The 26,888-nt window shown below is 38.4% G+C and overlaps 1 protein-coding gene across 11 annotated transcripts in view; it reads right to left on the bottom strand.

The window, feature by feature from the left end:
* The window catches only part of magi2b (membrane associated guanylate kinase, WW and PDZ domain containing 2b), a 165,068-nt gene extending 141,267 nt beyond the window's left edge, over positions 1-23,801 (bottom strand). For 9 of the 11 annotated variants that reach the window (XM_022684151.2, XM_022684154.2, XM_049483919.1 and 6 more), the window contains exon 1: positions 23,290-23,800. In XM_022684151.2, coding sequence (XP_022539872.2) covers positions 23,290-23,587 — 298 coding nt within the window. In that variant the 5' untranslated portion in view covers positions 23,588-23,800. Of the gene's footprint in view, positions 1-23,289 lie in introns of all 11 variants that reach the window. The other 2 variants (XM_049483924.1, XM_049483925.1) reach the window with 1 other exon arrangement.
* Positions 23,802-26,888: the final 3,087 nt, after the last annotated feature.

Below are 26,888 nucleotides of genomic sequence, written 5' to 3'. Positions count from 1 at the left end.
TTCTTTGGATATCATCTTTTTGTTTTAATTCCAAGTTTTAAATTGAGTCACTGATTTTACTGCACATATTGAACCATGATGTAGTCAATCATTGTAAAGTCACAGAGAAATTTTCACACCTGGTTGCACAAAGGCACCACTTTGATCATTAGGCCTGCCGGTTACTCACCTGAGCTCATCACAGGTTTAGCATCGGTGTGTGAGTCCAGAGATAATGCCGCTCTTCTGTTCAGTTCAGTTCAGCACATACAATAAGGTTATTTACATCCATTACACCTTGCCATGGGGAGTCCATTTATGTACCCACTACTATGTCTTCTTCATATCAGGGTCTGGGCAGTTCAAAATGGTCGCAATTTCTATATGTAAAAACGTGTAGGGGTGTCACGATTCTCTAAATCCTCAATCAATTTTATTTCCGATTTTAGGGTCACGATTTGATTTGATTCTCGATTTTCTTTTTTCTTTTTTTACAGCAGAGAGGCCTATGCCAGTTTTAGATTAGTCTATGGTCAGTCATTGGTTTGATTCATCAAATTTACAATATCTTATTTCAAAAGGTGGGAAGTGATCGGTAATACACCACATTAGGCACTAATGGTCAAATTTAATTAATTTAATTAAGATATATATGTAATAAGACTTTAAGTTTTTTTCTTTAACAAAGATATATTATTAACTTTATCTGAGAGAAAGATGCTCCTTAAGGTACCAAAACTATTAACAAATTTGGGGCTAGACAAAACCACTGTTATTTTTATATTTTCAAGTTTTTCTTTAAGAAGATGAGAATGTCCACATTCTCTGGAGAAAGGGCTGCTTTGAGCTACAGTGTGCTGCGCCATTTGCGTAGCGTGCGCTTGCGTAGCTTAGAGAGAGGGATCGTCGATCATCTTTTTGACTTCGATGCTCGAGACCATGACATAATTTCGATCGATTTCGATAAAATATCAAAATCGTGACACCCCTATTAACGTGTACAATATGGAAAAATGTGATGTGTGACAAATGAGTTACAAACTGCATTAAAACCTGTCTGACACACCAGTAGGACCTGAACCGTGTCTTATAGTGGGTATATTAATAGCAGCTGACTTTATTTCACTTAGTCATAAAAATAAAAAAATACTATTAAAACTTGGCCTACTTGAAGACCCCTTGGCCACAACATCCTTTCCATGGTGCACACAACGTTATTGCTCAATAACTCTATTTACCTAATACCACAAGCATGGTTAAGAATTCCAGGGCGTGGGGAGTTCAACATGTGTAACACCAAATTATAAGACAAAAAAAAAAATATTTACTGTATAATAGACAGTATGTTTTGTATGTAAAAACATCCTACATTTCCAGCAGTTAAAAAAAAGTTGGAATGGGGGTAGAAAAGAAAACTTATGATGGGGATAATTTAGGGACAGCACTGAAGTAATTTGTGAATGTGATGCAGGCCTAAAATGCAGACATATATTAACATGGAAAATGAAAATGAAATGTATGGAAAATACATATATATGTATTTGTATCTCCCAACTTGGAAAACTGATTTATTTATGACATACTTATGATCAGACAGATAATGTTTGTATAAATGATAATCTGTGATTGTAGAGCTAGGGATGTACCATGTTATTCAAACACATTTTCACAATACACAATAATTATAATCTTATTTTGACATACAAATTAAATACTACAATGATATATTATTTAAACAGTATTTTTTTCTATCCTAAATGTGCTGCACACAATTTAGTTAAACAGAACTAGATTCATTTTCTGTAATGAAATGTGTAGTTGGTCAGTGTTTTTAAGCACTGATGATATCCATAATACACTAAGACATAAGCATAAACCAATATATTATATTATGATTTAATTTTGTCATACTGCACAGCCCTATTTGATATTTTAACCCTTTGCTTAAGTGTTGCTGTCATACATATCTTTATATTTACACAAAAAAAAAACGTAGTCCTGTTTTCTCTAAGAGGATGCTGTGTTTATCTGAACACAGAGGGTGTATTATATTCGATTTTTGAAGTATTTAAAAAGGTTAAAAAGACAAAATTTAAAATTCATTCAGTATAGGTACACAAAATCTTCTCCTCCTGATCAGGCTGACAAAGACTGAATCATCTTTGAATTTGATGATATGTCTGTCCTTCTGGTGGCATCAGCTGTTGTTATTGAATAAAATACCCAGTGAGAGAGACCTCACACATCCCTGTGGACACCCAGTAGAAGATACACAGTGTTCAGACAGTGCACCATTCACCCTGACCCTTCTGTGCTTACATGCTAAAAACTTTCAAATTAAGTTCAAAACTCATCAGCCAGAGCATGTGACTGAACTGTATTAACAGAAAAAAAAATCAATAAACAAAAGGCTGGCGGAGTTTTCTGTGCATTCAGGTGCTGATATACACTTGTAAGACATAGTTAGACATTCTTAACCGCTCTGTTCTCCCTTAAAGCAAACTGTGAAGGGTCAAAAAGCTGCTTCACCTTATTAACAACTTTCCACAACTCAGAAACCTGTCAATAAATATTGACACAAATATACTGGAACACAAATATTAAGATCATATGAAAGTAAATTGTGGTCATGAGTTACACAATATCCACAAAAAGTTTGGACACCTTACAGCAACACACGTTACACCTACAGAAAATGTTTTGATCTCCCTTTCTAAACCTATACTAATTCATTTGCAGTGGGTCCCCCTTTGCAGATATAATAGCTGGTTTGGCACAATACACCTAATAAATATGTATTAACATAAAATGTTATGTGCCATATAGTAGAAGATAATGAATAAATTAATTACCTTTCTAGAAATCCAAGACTGCTTTACAATTTACATGTTTTACACCCAACCATTCCTACTCAGCACTCATCCACACACTGTCTCACTCGGGCACTACAGCATTTTACCCAGGACAGAGCATTTTATGCCAGTTTCTTGGCAATTTAGAGTATTTAGTTTACCTGATCTTCATGTTTTTGGACTGTGGGAGGAAACCAGAGTCCTCAGAGGAAATCCACACAGATACAGGAAGAACATGGAAACTCCACCCAGATCCAGATAGAGACTTGAACCCAAACCCCAGTTCTGGGAGGCCAACGTGCTAAACTCTACTTCTCAACTATAATCAATGGAGGCGAGCAAACAAATAAAAAACATTAAAAAGAAAAGATTACAGAAGGAATAAATGGAGAGACCAGTGTGGCACAAATAAAACCAGAATTAGGAGTCTAAAATGATAAAAATATACAAATATTTTCAACTTAATATAAACAGCAAACTTTACAGTAAAAAAAGAACAAATAAATATTTCAAAATAGATCTTTTGTTATATAATTTAAATAAAGTTATGCACTGAGTAGCATTTACATATTTTTGTTACATATTCAGTACTGCTGAGCTCCAGTCTGGCCTTCTAACTTTCTTCCTATTGTTCTGATGTTAAGTAAAGGATGTTGTTTACATATTTCCTCTTCATGTGAACATAAAGGTGATACAGATAGAAAGTTCTGCATATTCATCAGAATAGTTTCAGAGAATAACCACAGCTGGACAAAACCAGAGGGATTGTCTAAATCTTATCTGAGTGGGAGTGTGTTGACGGGCTTAGACAGGATGCATTAAAATATTTTTAATGCGGCTTCCTTTAAATATCAAACTCATCACTTCCACATAAACTAAGTGAACACAATGGTCCTAATCAAAGCGCGCAGCAGCAGGGGAGGAGCGGCCCTCGGCTCTGACTCACACTGTTTATCCTGGAACTCTGAGAATAACACTACATAACCACGTAGCCACTCGCCATTCCCTTTACAACAGGCTAAATAAAGAGCATTTCAATCAGGACTCACAGCACTGAGCCAACACAGCTCCAACATTCAGCACATCAATGTTTCTGTAATTAGCGGACATGTTGGGTCAGGTGCGTTAAAGCAGAGTAAACACCGAACTAACAACAGCCAACACTGATTTGTGAAAACTGGGGGAGAAAATCAGGCGTTTCATTCCAAGTCTGATCTAACCCGACCCAACACTGGTCTTTAGGATCTTCTGAACATCAAAATGTAAGCTGGGTGTGGCAGAGTAAATGCAGGATGAGGTTCTTCTGGCCTGAAGTTAGTGAGTGAATATCAACCAAAATGTCTCACTCAGCGTTCAATGAGTAGAAAGTATAAAAATATAGACTAGAGATCACATTATAAAAGATTTTGTTTTTATTTGATTTTGGGAAGAAAAAAAAGTTTTATGTTTTTTCGCAATATTTCAGTCATTTCAGCACTGAACCATATAAACTCCACTGCAGACACATGTACTGTACAGTTATTTCAATACAGGATGTATATAGAGTGTAATGGATTATGTACTGACTATGTAATAAAGCTCTGGAAAAAAAAAGAGAGCACTTAAAAATGATGAGTTTCTTTGATTTTACCACATTGAAAACCTCTGGAAAATAATCAAGAAGAAGCTCGATGATCACAAGCCATCAAACCAAGCTGAAATGCTTGAATTTGTGCACCAGGAGTGGCATAAAGTTATCCAAAAGCAGTGCGTAAGACTGGTGGAGGAGAACATGCCAAGATGCATGAAAACTGTGATTAAAAACCAGGGTTATTCCACCAAATATTAATTTCTGAACTTTTAAAACTTAATGAATATGAACTTGTTTTCTTTGCATTATTTGAGGTATGAAAGCTCTGCACCTTTTTTGTTATTTCTGCCATTTCTCGAATTTTCTGCAAATAAATGCTCTACATTACAAAATTTTTATTTGGAATTTGTGATAAATGTTGTCTGTAGTTCATAGAATAAAAAAATCATTTATCAATATTAATATTACTCAACTAGCAAACTCAGATAAACTGATTCAGAAACTGAAGAGTTCTCTTATTTTTTTTTCCAGAGCTGTATGTTGATGTGTATAGTGAAATTCAAAAGTGTTTACTGTACTTAATACCTTTCCAAAGTAAATGAAATATTTTATGATGATAATATATTGGCATTAGCTAATATGTATATGATAAATTCCCACAATTCCCATACCAGAGTATCACTAACAATAATGTGTTTTACTACTAACCCCTACAATCAGAGTATTTAAAGTCAATAATGAAGAAAAGAATATCTTCATTTTGTATTTAAAGGCAGACCTTTTCATTTCTCTGTTGCTCTGTGGGCTTAACTCGATCAGCTAGTGAATCGTGAGGCTGCAAGTACAGAGATTAGGATTTCACTCAGGTCTTCTCTGGCCAGAGACAATTTTAAGAGCCACTGATTAGAATAAAGTGTCCTCACTTACACATCGTCTGAAAGCTATCAGTGAAAATAAGTTCAGAGGTGCTTTTGGCGAGTAACAATCAAATAGACTCACTTTTTGGAAAATGAATGACTAATTCTTCTCCGATTAAACCAAACACAGTAATGTATTCAGGTTGGTGCCTATTAAGAAGAAGATCATTTTATCAGTATGCATCAGTTCAAGGCTGCCGTTCATTAATCCAGTGTGAGCGAGGCTGGATTGAAATCTCGGAGGAGTAATGACTGAGGCTGGGTTGCTTAAAAAAGTGAACCGTTCCAATTAATGTGATATAATACCGTCTGAACAGCAGCCAGTTCCACAGTATGTGCTGTACTGTCAAGATGATAACATGTAAACACCTCTTATATAAGTTATGATTATATAATAATATAAAACAACTAAATTAAGCTTAAATACACGTTATACATTAATTATTAATTTTCCACTTGGTCAGTGTTGTGTTCAGTCTAGAGTCTACAGGAATTAGCAATTGTCACTAGGTCTATAGCAGGAATATGCCCTGGACAAGGTTCTTGTCACTCATGTACCGCACACTCATCAACTTACACTCACACTAAGAGGCAGTTTGGCATAGCCATTTTTTTTTACCTAGAAGGTGTTTTTTGGAGGTAGAGGCTACAGAGGCTGCTGCCAGAAACTGGGCAGCTCACACTTTATTACTAGGAATGTAATGATACATAAAATTCACGGTTCGGTTCAAACCTCGGTATAAAACCCGACAGTTAAATCCATTTTCGGTACGGTTGATGGAAAAAATAAAGAGGCTGGGCATTCTCTATAGCCTCAAATTTGTTAACTTCATAATAACAATGAATCTTTATTATAACCATGTTTTGGCTTTTGTAGATGGAATGTTGTAACAGGGCTCGAGCACTTTTATTAAATTTTTATAAAAACACAACAACATTACTTTAACTGCTTAAACTACACATTTTTTTCTAATTTTTATCTAAAATGATTGTTCTCCACGTAATACTGCTGAATTGAACAGAGGAGTTTGTGAAATTTTGCCTGAATAGGCAGCCCTCTACGCTGAGTAGGTAAGGAAATGCAAATCTACTGGTGTTAATTACATTATTCTTCATATTGTGTTTGGGTTGGGCATTATCCACATTTTTCATACCATCTCAAAACATCGTACCAGGTGGTTGGTGTGGCACAGTGGATACCACTGCTTATGAGCTACCACATCATGTGTGAAACTGAGGTTCAATTCGCGATATGGGTGACAATACATTTCTGTATAGTATTTCTGATATTTTTTCTAGAAAATATGTTTGCAGGCTTTCATGGCATTGTCAGGAACAGCCACAGTCATCTCTTGTTTTATAGAATCTCATGTCTGTAGGCACATTCAGACCCACAGTATTTGATAACAGCAGCTCAGATGACTGGCCCTGACCACACAGATTAGAAATGCTAATGTTGATGTCATGTCAGATATGTCCCCTCCTCATGGCAGATCATTAGGGAGGCAGTCCCACCCAAAGGCCAGGGTCCAGCCCATGGTGCAATCTCCCTCCATCTGCTGGAGAAAGCTCACACTTCTTTTTTTTTATCAGAAAACATCTTGAATTTGGGATGATTACAGTAGGAAATGGTCTACTCTGTGACTAACACTTGACCTAATTTCACGCCAGTGACATAATTCCCTCCTCTCCCTTTCCATGTATCAGTCAGAGACTCTTATAAAATCTTCTACAATGCTCTGTAATGTTCAGTCTGTTTTTGAAGGGCTGAGAATTTGACCAAATTGTCAAACAAAACATAATTTAATTAATCACACACAGCGTGTTTCTTTTCTAAAACTATTAATGAAAAAACTGAAAGAGCTGTGTTTGCTTTAGCAAATTTATTTTGAACGGAGTTATGCAACGTACAGAATACTCCATGTACTGTTATATATCCCTCCTGATATAGTTAATACAGCATGCACTGCTTTAAGCAAAGAAATGCAAAATTATTTTACATACAGCTCTGGAGAGACCACTTCAGTTTCTGAATCAGTTTCTCTGATTTTGCTATTTATAGGTATTTTTGTTTTATTGCATAAACTACGAAACATTTCTCCTAAATACCAAATAAAAATATTGTCATAGAACATTTATTTGCATAAAATGAGAAATGGCTGAAATAACAAAAAAGTTACAAAGCTTTCAGACCTCAAAATAATGCAAAGAAAACAAGTTTTAATAGGTCAGAAATCAATATTTGGTGCAATAACCCTGGTTTTAATTACAGTTTTCATGCATCTTGGCATGTTCTCCTCCACCAGTCTTTCACGGTGCTTTTGAACTTCTGCAAAAATTCAAGCTGTGATGATCTCATCATTTTTAAGTGGTCTTTTATTTTTTACCAGAGCTGTATTTATAACAAGCAAAAAAAAAGGGTAAAAAAAAACGTTGTCCCTAGGGGATAGGGATATTAGTTAAAACTTTATGAATATGAACTTGTTTTCTTTGCATTATTTGAGGTCTGAAAGCTCTGCCACTTTTTTTTGTTATTTCAGCCATTTCTCATTTTCTGCAAATAAATGCTCTAAATGACAATATTTTTATGTGGAATTTGGGAGAAATGTTGTCTGTAGTTTATAGAATAAAACACCAATGTTTATTTTACTCAAACATTTACCTGTAAATAGCAAAATCAGAGAAACTGATTCAGAAACTGAAGTGGTCTCTTAATTTTTTACAGGGCTGTATATAATGTTTAGTCAGTAGTAGGTGGTATATGTGGGTGGCAGTTTTTTGATTAGCTTTGGTTATTAGCACATCTGAATGATACCATCAAACATAACCCAGAGCGATCTTACAGCTCTTCATTCGGCCCTGCGGCCGCTCTCCAGTGCTGCTGTAGCTCACAGTGAACCCAACCTTTCCCCATCTTGTGCCCATACCATACACTTAGCTTAGCTACAGGAGAATTACCAAACATTAGGTCTTTGCTACCACACAAGAATGAGCTGAGCTGGTAAAAGCCATTAGTTCAGCTACGTTTACGTCACACCTGCAGACACACACCCAGTAAAAAAGCAATCACGGTGAGCAACACAAAAAAGAGAACCCTTAACTGTCTAAGAGTCAAATTAAACATGCTTTGGGGATCAATTCTAGCTCTCACTGATGAAGCACTTGCTTCAGGGTATTGAACCAGGCAGTGGAGCCTAAAGCGACAGAGAGCTTCCATCCCATGCCAGCCTAACCACTGCCTTCATGCATGTATTCCCAATGAATATTAACATTTTAACAAACTTCTTTTACATTCAAAACAAGCCACAAACTTCAGCACGTTATAAAACTCAATGATGAATTGTTTAATGAATTAATCAAAGCCCAAGCCAATTTCTCAGTTTGATGATATTAGTCCAAATTGACAATCTGCCGTTTGGTGAAAGCGTCTCAGTGCAGCAGTAATTAGCTACTTTATGAACTGCAGCATCACCCAGATACAAATGTGCAATTAATGCATAAGAGAGGTGACACAACAGACAGGTGAGAGATTCAGTAAGAAATTCACTGTTAACACAATAAAGCTGAATAGAGAGTTTTGAATACAAAACACCATCATTGTTAATATAAAAAAGCATGATGATAATAAAAACACTGACATTTTTGTCCTAAATTAATTCAGAAATCCTCACAACCAATTTTACAGTCCAATTTATCATGCATTCTTTATTCCAGCACCCTGCGTTGATTTTTATCTCCACTTAAACATACAAGTATAAACTATTATTTTAATTGACACCAGTAATATACATATAATTGTATTTTACATTTCTTACATTCATTATTTTATGTACATTCAAATATCCATTATAATAATTTAAGTATGAAGAAAAACAAATGCTATTAATCGCAGTTAATCACAAAATTTAATCAATTGACACCACTAATATTAGGTGTGGGAGATATGGCCCTAAAATTTTATCATGATATTTCATGGTATTTTCACAATAATGATACTCTTGGCAATATGAAAAAAAACACTAATGCATAAAAGAAATACACTACACTACAATACACTAATAAAAAAAAATACATTTAATTTTATTACTGCATACAATATGATACAGTTGTGGTCAAAAGTTTACATACACTTGTAAAAAAACATAATGTTATGGCTGTCTTGAGTTTTCAATAAGTTCTACAACTCTTATTTTTCTGTGATAGAGTGATCGGAACACATACATGTTTGTCACAAAAAACAGTCATAAAATTTGGTTCTTTCATAAATTTATTATGGGTCTGCTGAAAATGTCACCAAATCTGCTGGGTCAAAAATATACATACAGCAACATTAGTATTTGGTTACATGTCCCTTGGCCATTTTCACGGCAACTAGGCGCTTTTGGTAGCCATCCACAAGCTCCTGGCAAGCTTCAGGTCGAATGTTTGACCACTCTTCTTGACAGAATTGGTGCAGTTCAGCTAAATGTGATGGTTTTCTTGCATGAACCCGTTTCTTTAGCACTGTCCACATGTTCTCAATGGGGTTTAAGTCAGGACTTTGGGAAGGCCATTCTAAAACCTTAATTCTAGCCTGGTTTAGCCATTCCTTTACCACTTTTGATGTGTGTTTTGGGTCATTGTCTTGTTGGAACACCCAACTGCGCCCAAGACCCAACCTTCGGGCTGATGGTTTTAAGTTTTCCTGCAGAATTTGGAGGTAATCCTCCTTCTTCATTATCCCATTTACTTTCTGCAAAGAACCAGTTCCACTGGCAGCAAAACATCCCCAGAGCATAATACTACCACCACCATGCTTGACAGTAGGCATGGTGTTCCTGGGATTAAAGGCCTCACCTTTTCTCCTCCAAACATATTGCTGGGTGTTGTGGCCAAACAGCTCAATTTTTGTTTCGTCTGACCAGAGAACTTTCCTCCAGAAGGTTTTATCTTTGTCCATGTGATCAGCAGCAAACTTCAGCCGAGTCTTAAGGTGCCTTTTCTGGAGCAAGGGCTTCTTTCTTGCACGGCAGCCTCTCAGTCCATGGCGATGTAAAACACGCTTGACTGTGGAGACTGACACCTGTGTTCCATCAGCTTCCAAATCCTTGCAGACCTGCTTCTTGGTGATTCTTGGTTGACTCTTGACCATCCTGACCAATCTCCTCTCGGCAGCATGTGATAGCTTGCGTTTTCTTCCTGATCGTGGCAGTGACACAACTGTTCCATGCACTTTATACTTGCGTATAATTGTCTGCACAGTTGCTCTTGGGACCTGTAGCTGCTTTGAAATGGCTCCAAGTGACTTCCCTGACTTGTTCAAGTCAATAATTCGCTTTTTCAGATCCACACTGAGTTCCTTTGACTTTCCCATTGTAGCTTTTGTAGCTGAGTCTAATCACTGGGTCAAATGAGCCCTATTTAAATGGGCTCATGAGAAGTCAACAGCTGTAGTCAATCAGAATCACTTACAAGAAGTGAAGAGGCCATGACATGAAGCTAATTTGATTGACACAACTCGCTACATCACCAAAATTGACAAATTTTGTTGCTGTATGTATATTTTTGACCCAGCAGATTTGGTGACATTTTCAGCAGACCCATAATAAATTTATGAAAGAACCAAATTTTATGACTGTTTTTTTGTGACAAACATGTATGTGTTCCGATCACTCTATCACAGAAAAATAAGAGTTGTAGAACTTATTGAAAACTCAAGACAGCCATAACATTATGTTTTTTTACAAGTGTATGTAAACTTTTGACCACAACTGTATATGGCACACCCCTATCTGAGATATAAAAAAATATGTAAGAATTTTATCAGATCTGTAACAAAAGTCAATGGTCCAGAATGTCATGATACTAGTAATGCACTCCAGATATCTCCATATATCCTGGATTAAAGTAAAATAAATCATACTGAACAGATATAATCTGTCTCTGGTAGATATATAATGAGAAATGAAAAGAGTGTACATTTTTCTTTTGCTAAAAAAATTGTGTACACTACAATACGGTACATCTTTTCTTTCCATATTCAGACTCTACCAATTAAAAGCATATGATGGCGTGTTTTTGAACTATGATAGTTTTTCTAAAATTTACATTTAAATACACAATATATGCTCTTGCTTAGAGTATCGAAAAAAAACATATACACAATATACTGAATGAAAATTCTTGGTCATACTGCCCATTATTATTATTATTATTATTATTATTATTATTATTATTAATAATATGGTACAAAAAATGTTAAAGTACTGAAGAACCCCAGACGGTACCACCAAAGTGATACAAAGTAATACACAGGCCTACCTAAATCTAAATAAATCAGTCGAAGCTCTGGTCAGTGTATTTGTGTGTTGTATTTGTGTGCTGTCTGTTCAGGGTGTAAACTGTCCTGAAAGGCCAGACCTGATCTGTATCTGATCAGTCAGCCCCCAGAGCACCGCTCCTCTCCCAGTTTCAAAGATGTTCACAGATGCAGAGGCTGTGCTTCAGAAGCTGCTGAAATGTGTAAGCTGGAATCTATTTCTGTAGCATCAAGAACAGAGTATTAATAGTGATAAAAAAAAAAAAGCCAAAGCTGTGTGTATGAAAATCTCTGGCACATGCCCACTCCCCTCTACTACTTGGCCTGCGTTCACTGGGATTACTGTCCGGCTGAGTGACAAGGCGGCTGTGCGGCACGGCGCGGCGCATGTGCGTGCCCCTCCACGTCTGCTTTAAAGTAAATGAATCGAGCTCTCTTTTGCATGACAATCTTCAATGCTGCACTGAAGTAACTGAAGCAGCCTCTTATTGCGTGACAGACGTTCAAAGCCAGATCCCTGAGGTCCGAGCGCAAAGACCGAGCGATCAAAGCTGACAGCCAGAGCTGTATAAACGCACCACGCCATTAACTTAAAGGTGACCTTCGCAGCAGATGATGAGCCGTGTTTTCCTACATAGCCTCAGAACACACAAACACAACTTACTGAATAATTAATCCCTCAACTGGCCTGCTTCTGCTGCTCCTGGTGGGGAAACATCTCACAGTAACTACAGCCCAAAATTGAGTTTGCCTGAGTTTGAAATAACAGTTGGGTGAAATAACCCTGGTTTTATCACAGTTTTTAAGCATCTTGGCATGTTCTCCTCCACCAGTCTTACACACTGCTTTTGGATAACTTTATGCCACAACTGGTGCAGAAATTCAAGGAGTTCAGCTTGGTTTGATGGCTTGTGATTATTCATCTTGCTCTTGTTTATATTCCAGAGGTTTAAAATTTGGTAATATCAAAGAAAACCTACCATTTTTATTGTGGTCTCTTATTTTTTAATAGCTGTATAAACTGTTACTAAAAATAAAGTGATTTTACTTTAGTTTTAGTCCGCAGGACATCTTTTCTAAACTGTGGCTGTATTGTTTTTATACAAACACAAAGATCTGATTGGCATTGGCTGCATTAACTTGAATTAGATGGGGGCATCCCTAATTAAAACTCTGTTATGAAACACAGAATATGAAAGTTTGAATTCACAGGATGTTTGTGGGAAAGCAGGAAGGCATTCAGGCATCCCAAAATTTCATAACTTGTAACTCCGTTTTGGAAGCAGAAGAAGAGATGCTTTATCATTTTTCGGAGCAGTTATTGTCTGTACAGACTAGTTTGACGGAAATAAAAAATGTCCTGTACGTTTTTGTCAGGACTGACAGAATTTTGACAGAGAACACAATGTCAGCTGAACTTTATTGTCATAACTTATGTAACAATTTAAAGAGACTGTCAGCTGCATATGCAACTACATATTAAATCTCAGTAACAATCACCAGGACTGTGTGAGGCTTTTATACTGCATGCTGACTGACAGTACCAGATAACAAGCCCAAGTGTGGGGCCTGGATTGGTAGCCCAACTTCTAACTAGAAAGTTATGTCCACAGGTTTCATGGTGGCCACCCATGTTAATGTCAGTGATGGTCCTCATCAAGGTCAGTGATGGGACGAGGAGAGCCTTATCTGGATTGTACACTGCACACTAATCTACAATCCTACGTCTGTGGAATTAGGGTTGGATGTAACAATGGGGCCAATTTGGGAAGCTTATATGGATCCCAGTAACAACATACAGCTCTGGAAAAAAATAAGAGACCACTTAATGATCATGTTTTTTCTTGATTTTACCAAATGGAAGAAGATGGATGATAAAGCTAAACTGCTTGATTTTTTTATTCAAAAGCAGTGTGTAAGACTGGTGGAGGAGAACATGCCAAAATGCATGAAAACTGAGATTAAAAACCAGGGTTATTCCACCAAATATTGATTTCTGAACTCTTAAAACTTTATATGAACTTGTTTTCTTTGCATTATTTGAGGTCTGAAAGCTCTGCATCTTTTTTGTTATTTCAGCCATTTTTCATTTTCTGCAAATAAATGCTCTAAATACAATATTTTTATTTGGAATTTGGGAGAAATGTTGTCTGTAGTTTATAAAATAAAACACCAATATTCATTTTACTCAAACAAATACCTATAAATAGCAAAATCAGAGAAACTGATTCAGAAACTGAAGTGGTCTCTTATTTTTTTTCAGAGCTGCATGTATAAATTCACTTAGAGCTCATGTGTGCCTGAAACCCACCCATCCGATTTTCCACCCTTGTGAGCCCCACATGTTGGCTGGGGTAGCATAGCCATGGAGCCATGGAGCCACTGCAGCGGGCTGGTCACTGTTTTTCAGCTTTTGTTTTTTGACAGTGGTCAAACGTATAATCTTTGTGAGATCAGATTACAGAGGCACAGATATGTGAAAGTGGATGTGACCACAGTAACTCAAGATAGTGATTAGTGTTGATGGCAAAAATGTTAAGATTGCATCAGTCAGACAAAGTTAGCATCTGCTCAAGAAGACTACTGTACTTTGGTTGGGTAGCTGTGATAGGATATAATTTGATAATTAATTTTAAGATATGCTGATTGACAGGGGTGTAAGAAAATAAGGATGTATTAGAATATTATACTAGTGTGCTCTACAATATTGAATAACATCTAAAGACAAAGTATAGTATTTGTAATCATTTACATTAAAAGATGTGTAATGCTGCAGTGCTGAGCAGGTGCTTGCAGATAAAACATAAAACACAAGGTTGAATAGAGCAAGGATTCACTAAGGTGAACAATACCAGTGCAACCGGAACATACTAGAAAAGAACAGAGAAGTAACCAGTAAATAGAGTGAGGGTAAAACCCAGAAGCTAAGTAACAACCAAGCAGACTAAACCAAGGGGCAAAACCAAAGAGACAGAACTGCAACTCACCAAGATCAAAAACTGAACAGACATAAACCAGATAAATGCTAAGTGTGTATCTGTAATGGTTGGCAATACTTCGCAGAGAACAAAGGAAAGGTATACAGTATATACACACAGCTGAAATAAATTAAAACTCAGGTGAGACAGAACAAGTGAACAGTTTTTGATTTTTGACAGTCCAACTGAAAAGGGGGATCATGAGAAGCGTAGTGAAATGAATCAGCATAGGCAAGAGAACATGCATGTATCATCTTGCTTACATATGGAATCATAATGCTGAATTATGATATACAGCGTTAAAAAAAATTAAGAAAGCACTTCAGTTTCTGAATCAGTTTCTCTGGTTTTTCTATTTATAGGTATATGTTTGAGTAAAATAAACATTGTTGTTTTATTCTATAAACTACAGACATTTCTCCCAAATGTATATGCAGAGAATGAGAAATGGCTGAAATAACAAAAAAGATACACACCTCATGCAAGGAAAACAAGTTATTCATTTTCATAAAGTTTTTGTTTGAATAACCCTGTTTTTTAATCACAGTTTTCATGCATCTTGGCATGATCTCATCCACCAGTCTTACACACTGCTTTTGGATGACTTTATGCCACTCCTGGTGCAAAAATGTAAGCAGTTCAGCTTGGTTTATTAGCTTGTGATCATCCACCTTCCTCTTGATTATATTCCAGAGGTTTTTAATTTGGTAAAATCAAAGAAACTCTTCATTTTTAAGTGGTTTATCATAGCGTCAGGTTCTAGTTAAAACACAGCCCTGTTGTTTAAGTAAGACTAGATAAACTATGCAGAAAAGGCCTTGTTGTTTATTTACTTGCCTGTGAACTCTATCTATAAACTACTCTCCAAAGCCCAGTTTCTCCCGTATAAAACTGCAGAACTCATCTTTAGCAATCTAGACAAAGACATATTTTAAAGATTATGACCAACAAGGCTGTGAAAAAAAAAAGATTTAGCCTATTTCTGATGCTTCAGAACTTTGAATGTTTACTTGACATCACAGCTACTGTACCTGTAGCCTAAGTTCTGGCCCCAACATCAGATCACCAGTTTATTCCCCAGTGATATTACAGTCATACATGACCAACAGTACCAAAGAATTACCACAGCATGTACAAACATGTATAAACACTGTCTCTGCTGCCACACAACTCTGTCAACTACTGGACATCCCATTGAAAACACTGTGTTTAATAGAACAGCAGGGAATTTTCTGTGTTCAGCTTTACAGGTACTTAACGGGTTTTGAAACACAACCTTCTTGCAATATTTACTTTCTTGCTCCCACATCAGACAGGTCTGACCAATCAGAGAAGACATTGTGCTTGCGTGGTTTATTGGCGTGCATATTTTGATGTGTTTAAATTTGTGCCTGTGTAAAATCAAACCAAACCAAGGGAAAAAACGATCTGATAAACTAACTTGATCATCAACTGATCTGTACCACAGAAACCAAAAACAACTATTTTTTATAGATTTTTTTCTTTATCCCATTTTCATAGACTCCCCCATCACTAGTGATGCCCCAACACCAGAAGGGAGAAGACTGGCACTAAGCACATCCCTCCTCATGCGATACATGTAAAGTCAGCCACTGCCTCTTTTGCTGAATAGCCATTGCGTTCTGAAGAAAAGCACAGCGACTCAATTCCGATACATCAGCTCACAGAAGCTTTGTGCTGTAAACATCACCCTTTGAAATTATGTGAGGAGAGAGCAAGGCCAATTGTGCTCTCTCGGGGCTCCGGTAGCCGATGGCAAGCTACATGACCAGGATTCAAACCAGCGATCTCCTGATCATAGTGGCAGCCCTTAGCCCACTCCAAAGAGTGATGTATCGGAAGTGATGCATCGATGTGAGCTGTATCGAAACCGAGTCGCTGCACTTTCCTCCGAGCACGCTGTGATGTTACTCAGCAATGCTGCATCAGCAGCAGTTAGAAACGAGGACAGCATGTATCGCAGGAGGCATGTGCTAGTCTTCACACTCCTGGTGTTGGGGCATCACTAGTGATAGGGGGAATCCTAATGAGTGGGTTGGGTAATTGGCTGTGTAAATTGGGAGAAAATTTGATTAAAATTTGAAATAAAATTCTAAAAAAAAAAAAAATGTAGGTGTGCATAAACAAGTTAGCGACACTTTCCCTTACTTTCCTAAAACAAAGGAGATTAATAATGACAGAAATAGCCCTAGTGCGGGAGTACTCATGAACTCCAACAGTTCACACACTGTGTTCGCTGTACTAAATCCATAAAACCAGCACTAATAAGGCTGTCTTTTCTTTAACTACTGGCAGTATCCACTATTTAATCAGACAATCATGTTATTTAACACAATAGCAATAAGTATTATGATACTGTCTGGCTTTAAAAAAAACTCTAAAAGAGGAAAGTGGTGGGTTTGATTACTGAACATCAGCCTTCACTGCTTTTACTGCTGTCATTAATAATCTGCATGCCCAACCCACCACCCACAGCTCTGAGAAATTTCTTACATCTGATTGGTTACAAATATATTAACATCTGAGTCACATGACTAACATTAGTCCTAGCAGGTTTATATTCTTGGCTGAATTACCCTTCGCAAACTTGTCATGTTGATTGCAATCAGCCTCTCCTCTTACTTATGTAGGCAAGTTATAATCATCACACCAACGGAAACCAGCGGCTGTCACACTGATAGCCCCTTTAGAGATTGGGGCAGTGCTTGCAGCCAGGGTCCAGTGGTTCTGAACCAAATTGCCGCTTATGAAACCCTGCCATGGACTGATTCTGCTGATTAGGTCTGCACTTGGTGAGATCCTTCACAAGTCTGGCTGTCTGTTGGACAACCTTTCAAAGAACCTTGCGAATGAATAAAAGAGTCATTTCCAGCTATATTTGGTGCTTCATATATACATAAGTTCCAATCTGAGCCATGAGAAATGAAGCTGAATAGAGCCACTAGACCTGGGTAATAGGACAATGTAATTGGATATCGATTGACAAGTAACTCTCTGACAATGCTTCAACGGCAATAATCACTGTGCACAAGCTTGAAATATAATATTGAATTATATGAGCCTGGAAAGTCAGTTTAAGTTGCACAAGCTTGTATCACTTTCATTTACCAGTTTTTAATTAAAAACTGAAACACATCTAGACAGTTTCTGTCTAACTAGCATCATAACTGCTGTCAGCACAGCCTGTGCAGTACCACTGTACCACTCCACAGCACCATACTGTATCCCTCTCATTTTGTGGTACTACACTGTAAAAGGTTTTGTGTAACTATTACAGTAAATTAACAGCAAAAAATATTGCCAATAAAGGATTGAAATATTACAGTAATTCTCTGTGAAGAAAGATTATAGTGCATTACTGTAAGAATAGTAATTTAAACAAATTAGAGTATTACAGCTTTTTAAGAATGAGTTTTGTCGTAAATAAATACATAGTGTATAATAATGTAATTATTCTGTACAATAACCATATGAACTTTTTTAATGTTTGGGGTCTTTACTCGCCAATAAAGTACTCTAAAATTACATTACGTGGCCCTTTGTGAAAAAGTGATTGCCCCTTTGTTAAAACATACCGTCACTGTTGTTTCTGAAACCTGAGTACACGGTCTCTAGCCACACCCAGGCCTGATTATTGCCACACCTGTTCTCAATCAACACATCACTTAAATAGGACCTGCCTGACAAAGTGAAGTCCAACAAAAGATCCTTAAAAGCTACACATCATGCCGAGATCCAAAGAAATTTAGGAAGAAGGTAATTGATATTGATCAGTCTGAAAAGGGTTATAAATCAATTTCCATAGCTTTGGGAATCCAGCAAACCAGAGTGAGAGCCATTGTCTACAAATGGCGAAGACATGGTACAGTGGTGAACCTTCCCAGGAGTAGCCAGCTGCCCAAAATTACAGCAAGAGCGCAGCAATGACTTATCCAAGAAGTCACAAAAGACCACACAAAAATATCCAAAGATCAGCAGGCCTCACTTGTTTCAGTGAAGGTCAGTGTTCATGCACTATCAGAAAGAGACTGGGCAAAAACGGCCTATATGGCAGAGTTCCTAGACAAAAAACACTGCTGAGCAAAAAGTACATTAAAGCTCGTCTCAATTTTCCCAGAACACATCTTGATGATCCCCAAGACTTTTGGGAAACATTCTGTGGACCGATGAGACAAAAGTTGAACTCTTTGGAAGGTGTTTGTCCCAGTACATCTGGTGTAAAAGAAACACTCCATTATACCAACAGTAAAATATGGTGGTGGTAGTGTGATGGTCTGGGGCTGTTTTGCTGTGTCAGGGCCTGGAAGACTTGCTGTGATAAATGGAACTATGAATTCTTCTGTCTACCAAAAGATCCTGAAGGAGAATGTCCGACCATCTGTTTGTGACCTCAAGCGGAAATAAACTTGGGTTCTGCAGCAGGACAATGATCCAAAACACACCAGCAAGTCCACCTCTGAATGGCTGAAGAAAAACAAAATGAAGACTTTGGAGTGGCCTAGTCAAAGTCCTGACCTGAATCTGATTTACATGCTGTGGCATGACCTTAAAAAGGCCTTTCATGCTCGAAAACCCTCCAATGTGGCTGAATTACAACAATTCTGCAAAGATGAGTGGAGCCAAAACTCCTCCACAACGCTGTAAAAGACTCATTACAAGTAATCTTAAACGCTTGGTTGCAGTTGTTGCTGCTAAGGGTGACCCGACCAGCTATTAGGTTTAGGGGGCAATCACTTTTTCACACAGGGTCATGTAGGTTTGGGTTTTTGTTCTCCCTTAATAATAAACACCTTTATTTAAAAATAGCATTTTGGGTTTACTTGTGTTGTCTTTGACAAATATTTAAATTGGGGCAAACACTTTTTCACACCACTGTATGTGGCTTTAAATGTGGTTAAGACATACCCTCAACATTATCTCTCTAATTAAAGCCTGTGGTATTCACAACTGTCCATAACAGTTTAAAGCACTGTGGATTTTCTGTTCACTCATCTTCAGATGTCTTCTCCCTTCCCTGTTCTTTGCTTGTGGATATCACGTGTAGATCGTAGGAGGATCATTATTTGAACACAGCCTGTGTCTGCTGTGTGCTGCTCGCTCTGAAGTATGTCAGCATAGTCCTCCATACTCTTCTCGGCCTGTATCGAATCAGCTCAAATCAGCTCTCAGTGTGTTTCATATGTCTGCATTCACAGATCAGAGGCAAACGATGTGCTTAGGATTCGGAGGGGGAAGGGGGGGGGGGGTTGTCAAAGAGATGTACAGATGAAGTTAACAGTACCAGTAAAAAAGAGCTACAAAGGCAGCACTTTTTTGAACATGAAGGATTTCAACACCCTACATGTTTTGATTTCAATTTATTCTCAGTTATCAGAGCTGGACCTGATTGAGACCTTGAGTCATCACTGCCATTTGGCAGAGCTACTATTCCCATTAAACAGGGTCACAATTGCAGGAAGATTGCTGTGATTGGAACAGTCCTTGGGTTCTGCTGAAACACTGTGAGCAGCACATGATTCAGTTCAAACCCAACCGAGCTGGAAGAGATGAAGATATTGCAAAATATTTTACAATAAAGCTCCAATTAAAAGATTAGAATATTACAAATGAAATATCAAACATCTCTGAGGACGATTTGTCATAGCAGAGCATAACAATCTAAATCGTCATGGGAAAATACATTTCAAAGCAAGACATTTCTCTGACCCTCCAGCAGTGGGGATCTGATAAGTGACACTCAATTTACTAATCTGCTCATACAAATGAAATGTATTACACAACCAAATGATTGAGACCTGCTGCAGGTTGTACTGATTAGTTAGAAGATGCACAGTGGGAAAGAATGGATCCTACAAGAAGAACAGGGCTAAAAAAAACAGAAAGAGCACTACAGTGAGGAAGATGACCGAAGTGACCAAAGCCAATTGTCCCACTGCTGTGAAGACTTATGGAGTGTTTGAAAACAAGAAAAGGGTCTTGTAACAAAGGGGGTGAAGACCAATGATGGAGATAGAACAGTAGTGTAGTTGATTTCTAAGTCCTTTACACAACAAATATGAATCTACAGCATTCTTCAACAACCAAGAGCAAACCAAACAAAATACCTGAGGTTGAAACAAACCAAGCTTCCTTCAGAATACTCTATAAACCTTTTTATGAATTATCTGCTTAAGTGCGGCACCTGATTCTAATTTTAAGCTGTTTTAGTAGTAATAAATGTGGTGTGTCCTAACTGTCTTGCATTTCTGTTAATTATTTTTAACAACTGTCTTTAAAATACATTTCTGGGGATATATGAGGGCTCTGGGCCTCTGCCAGTATGTTTAGAAGATTGCTGATTTAAATCTCTGTGATGCTGTTGGCCATCAGCAGCCGGAGTCTGAGGGAGCACAACTAACTGTGCTCTCTCCCCTAATCACTCCTAGTGTGATATTGGCCAGCACAGGCAACTGTTAGATGATGTATTAGAGCTGGTTCTCTGTGCTTTCCTCTGAGAGTGCAGGCTACATGTTAGTGCTACATCAGCGACAGTTCGAAAAGAAGCAGAGTTTGATTTACATGTATAGGAAGAGGCATGTGCTAGTCTATATGTTTAAATATTGTTAAAAAATCCCCAAAAATATCGAATTACTTTATAGGCTACGTGGGATCATATAGACATGTCAAAAACTTTATGGAAATATGTCAGCTGTAAACTAAAGCTGCCCTAGTTGAAGACATTTACAAATATTTAAATAGAACTGGGTCATTATGACAACTGTGGCATCTTGCTGTCTGTAAGCATCAAGCCACAAGAGTGAGTTCTGATCAGGTGCCAACTACCCATGCACACCAAACACACAGCAGTCTGTCCTCATTACATCAAAGCCTGGTCACTTCCCCTACCATAAGGGAACGGACTAGTTTGACAGTTAAAGAATGTCCATATAAGACTTAAAAGTACAGTCTGTAATTATAGAATGATAAAGTGTTCCTACATGCCCAGTACAGCTGATAAAATGGACAGTGAGTATACATACAAGTAGGTGGTGATTATATATGTATACACAGTAAACACAGGTTGTCTTAAAGCAAAGAAACTCACATATGAAACGAAATTAGTTTAGCAGATGGTGAACCAATCATAGACACAAGCTATTCCTAAAGGGAGAAACCTGTTAGGCCATGTCGCCAACATGCAGACCTTCCTGTACTCCGTCATCTTTTATTCAGCTTCATTTTTTCTTAAATGAGGAGATTGGTGTGTGACATTAGACTCGAGAATAAAAAGAAAACCATACTATATGCAGCTCTGGAAAAAAATTAAGAGACCACTTCAGTTTTCTGAATTGGATTTTGCTATTTATAGGTATTGGTTTCAGTAAAATGAACATTGATGTTTTATCATATAAACTACGGACAACATTTCTCCCAAATTCCAAATAAAAATATTGTCAGTTAGAGCATTTATTTGCAGAAAATGAGAAATGGCTGAAATAACACAAAAAATGCAGAGCTTTCTGACCTCAAATAATGCAAAGAAAACAAATTCATATTCATAAAGTTTTAAGAGTTGGTGGAATAACCCTGTTTTTAATCACAGTTGTCATGCATCTTGGCATGTTCTCCTCCAACAGTCTTACACGCTGCTTTTGGATAACTTTAGGCCACTCCTGGTGCAAAAATCCATGCAGTTCAGCTTGGTTTGATGGCTTGTGATCATCAATGTTTCTCTTGATTATATTCCAGAGGTTTTCAATTGGGTAGAATCAAAGGAACTCATCATTTTTAAGTGGTCTCTTATTTTTTTCCAGAGCTGTATGTATGCATGTGCACGTATACATATATACGTGTGTGTTTGAGAGAGATACTGTGTTTCCATCTACTATTAGTAGACAGGCATCTGAAATGCATTTACTTACACAAACAGCGGGGAATGCTCTGCCTCTGAGCTCTGTGTTCTTGAAAAAAAGGTGAAATATTGCTCAGCATCACCCCCACAAACACCCCACCGCCCCCCACTGTGAGACTCCAGGTGTGTTTGTGTGTGTGTGTCTGTGTGTGTGTTAGAATATGTTTGAGTGTGTGAGAGTGCTGATGAGGCCTCTCTCCTCTCCCATCTTTACATCCACACTGTCCTCACACACACACTCACTCTCAGAGCTTTGTGTTCCTACAGACAGCCAGAGGCATGCAGTTTCAGCAGCTCTGTGCCAACCAGCCCACCACACAGCCTGGATAATCACACACAGCACAGACGGAACGTGTGTGTGTTTGTGTGTATGTGCGTGTGTGTGTGTGTGTGTGTGTGTGTAGGGGGAAAACCTGGGCTGTAAAATTCATCAGGGCTGTTAGATAAGAGCGAGCTGGACTGATGCTGCTGACACACACGAATATGCGCGAGACTGACACCAGCAGCTCCACCTACTGTACCAGCAGCACACTGGATCCCACAGCACAGCGGGTTCTGCGCGTAAACACATCCCATAATACAGCCTAATCGCGCTGGAACAGCAGCTACGGCCCAGCCAGCCGTACACACACGGAGCACGGGAATGCACACACACTCACACACACACACACTTACACACTCACACACACACAGAGGGGCGGGCGGTGGGGCGCGCGCAGCCCCTGATGTTTACGCCGTTAGCTTGTAGCTGCTCCCTCCACTCTCTCAGCCTCGCAGCCTCACCTTGCTTCACACACTTGAGCCTGAACGGGTCCTTGCAGTGCTTGATGACGGCCAGTACGTCCCTCGTGGTGAGTCCCGCCACCGGCGTGTCGTTGACCTCCAGCAGCAGCTCGTCCTGGGCCAGCTTGCCACTCTGGAGGGCCACCTTGCCCTGCCTCACCTCCCCGAAATAGGGGAAGTTGCCGTTCTCGGCGCCGCCTTTCAGCTCGAACCCCAGCTCTCCCTCCTTGTTCCTGCTGAGCACCGCTTCGTGGACTTTGTTCGTCCAGTGGTTCTTCTTCTTCAGGCTCTTGGACATCGCTGACTGAGCGCGCTTAGCCTACCAACGTGTGTGTGCCGGCTGGCCCTTCATCCCTGCTGCCTGCCTGCCCTCCTGCCCGCCCGCCCGCCTGCCTGCGTGGTGCCGCTGCTCGCCGTTCACGCCAGCACTGGCCGCCGCCGCTCTGAACGCCAGGAACGCAGCGCATGCAGCTGCAGCAGCAGCACGGTTCACCGAGAGCTGCAGCGCTGCGCAGCGCGTTTGGGCTTTTTTCCCCACCCGTTTTTAGACATGCCCCGCCCCCTGCGCCGGGACTGGACGATAGTATATCATTTTCTACGTCGGGATTGGTCAGTACTCTCGGTTAGTCCCGCGTCCTGCGCTGGGATTTGCTAACAGGCTCCCGGAATGTAGGATAGGATCAGTCAGTGTGAGGCTCTGGCTCTGGGTTAGTAGGATTCTGCATCTCGTGCTGGGACTGGCTGCAGCATCTTAGAATCTACCGTTATGATCTCTTATTGGCTGTATCATCCTAATAACCCGGTTGGATTGGCTAAAAAAATAATGAAATAATAATCTCGAGGTAGTAAGGGGGTTATTTTTTTACCATTATTATGGCTATATTTTAGATATATTTCTTATGTTGTGTTTCTAACAGTCTTTTTCATTTATATTATTGTATTTTCCATTTATGTATTTGTATATTATTTGTATATTGTTGTATGTGGCTCTGACTCTAGGTAAGTAGGATCCTGCATCTCGCGCTGCGATTGGCTACAGCACCTTAGAATCTACAGTTGTCCTCTTCTATTGGCTGTATCATCCCTGAATTATCATATTTATAAATTAGAAAAAATAAAATACAATGTTCAGGTATTAAGAGGGTTATTAAGGTATTATTATTATTATTATTATTATTATTATTATTGCTATATTTTAGATACATTTTTTGTTGAGTTTATATTAGTATATTTCCGTATATTTTTTATTTTTTATCTATGTATTTGTATATTGTTGTATGTGGCTCTTGCTCTGGGTTAGTAGATTCTTCCATCATAGGGTAGGATTGTGGATCAGTGTGGAATAAACTAAATATAGATTAATAGAGAAGTGACTGAATGATCAGTAATCTACATATCTATGGACATATATTTCATTTCTTCAAATTTAAATAAATTATAATAATAAATCTATCTGTATTATAACCCTCCATTTACATATCATCGTATGTAAAAAAAAAAAAAAAAAGACTGCTAAACTCTGGCAGTTATGATGGTTTATAGTCATAACAAATCATTTAAATTATTTACTTTTCGCTTTCTTTATCTGTATCTTTAACTGCAGGACCTGATGCACAACCCCGGCCGATTAATCCTAATCCGGACCACTTCAGATTACAGCAGTATTCACTCCAGCAGGGAACATTACCCTCTAATCTGCATATTATCTGCCAAATCTAATTATGTCTAATCTTACATAGCCCCTGTGTCCCTTCCATTACATTCATAGTAATGGTATTAAATGAACTTTGGCATTATATTTGTCAGCAAATATTACAATAGCTACATTAATAGTAATTTGAGACAATATGTGCTCAAGTAAGATCCTAATCCTCCTCTACACACCTCTTAAATCACACATGGTAATCTGTTTGGCTCTCTGTCTGTGAATATGAACTGCGAGCCAATCACAGCGCGGAGGGGGCGGGGCTTGACCGAAAACTGGTGCGATGGGAAAACAAGGCAGACAGTGGAGGACCAGACAGACACACATGCACACGCACACAGGCACGCGCGCGCGCACACACACTCACCCATACACACAAAAAAATGACTGGCTACTGACCCGGATGTGATGTGTGCAGAAGGAGGAGTGAAGAAAAGCGAGAATGAAAACGTGGTTCCGAAGGTTCGGCTCAGACTGGATCCATCACTCAGAGACTGGATCCTGTTCAGGATTTTAGAGCACTGCTCTGCTGACCAGTTGCCAGAGTGTGGGGGGGACACACGCCCACAGCAGTGTCAGGAGAATCTTTCAAACCTGACATTCATCCGAACTGAAAACAACAAGTGATTTCTTTGTTGCCATTACTTTTTAATATTCACACAACTGTGACAAAAGATAGTGGACAGCTCATTCAACATTAATACGACAGCTGAGAGCTTGGAATCACTTACTGTGAGTGAGACTATGCTCCCTGTCTGGGCCTCTCAAGTTATAGTTCACTACAAATATACTCCTTTTCCTATACTAATGCAATAAGAAATAGAGGGACAAATAGGCAAAACATTGAGTAACATTGTTTTTAAACATTTTAATACTTACGCATTTGTTAACAATCTGTAATTCCTCCACTTTTTTTGCTCCTCAGCCTTCTCTGGATCATGCTTTTGTACCAGATCATGAATACAGTCACCTGTTGTCATCACCTGCTTGAATCACATCATTATTTCATTTTTTACCGTGATACTAGTTCTAAATCGTCCCATCACAACTTTTTAAAAAATGTTTTGCAGACAAGAAATGTGGAAATAGATGTTTACTTACCAATACAATAAATTTACACTGTCTGCAAATGAAATGCAAATTAAAAGTAAACGTTCAATGTTTGAATTTTCCAGAGTGTCTCAACATTTTCTGATTTGGGGTTGTATATGGTCACAATATTAAGGGAATCTGTGAATCCAAATTATTTATCTCTGTTTATGTGACTAACCTTATCCATGTTGGCAAATATGGCATGACCCATGACTATGTGAGCTTAAAAGTAATTAGATTTGACAGATAATATGCAGATTAGAGGGTAATGTGCCTTACTGGAGTGGATACAGCTATAATCTAGAATTGTCTGGATTAGGATTACCGGGATTGTGCACCAACTGCGCTACTGCTACAGTTCATGTAGGGCTAAACACAATTATAAGAACAATGTTTAGCGGTCATCTTCATCATGTTTATAGATAGTGAGGATTATAACACAGTTATAAATCCTTTATTCTAAGAATGATTGATAAGAAATCTTCGCAATAAATCCGCAAGTACAAGCACATACAGGCACATACAAACACAATTTCACCCTTTTTTTTTCCCTGAAGATAAACCATAAGCCACAACTGTAGGTAAACGATTGTTGGGTGGCAGTTCATTGTATTTATGCATTTAAGGTGGTATTGTAAGTTAGAAAAGGAGCTACAGCTTATGGGCTATAGCATTAGGCTATATAGGCTGAACAGAGAGTATGAAAATATATATATATTTTTTCAGTTTATCGTATGTAGTCATGGCTAACTTGTACCTTCATTATACAGGCTGTCTCTCAAGACATCACACCGGAACACAA

This window comes from Astyanax mexicanus, chromosome 10 (genome assembly GCF_023375975.1).
Source record: "Astyanax mexicanus isolate ESR-SI-001 chromosome 10, AstMex3_surface, whole genome shotgun sequence".
Classification (NCBI taxonomy): domain Eukaryota; kingdom Metazoa; phylum Chordata; class Actinopteri; order Characiformes; family Acestrorhamphidae; genus Astyanax; species Astyanax mexicanus.
The sequence above is the reverse complement of the archived record's forward strand: the minus strand, read 5'-3'. Positions and strand labels throughout refer to the sequence as shown.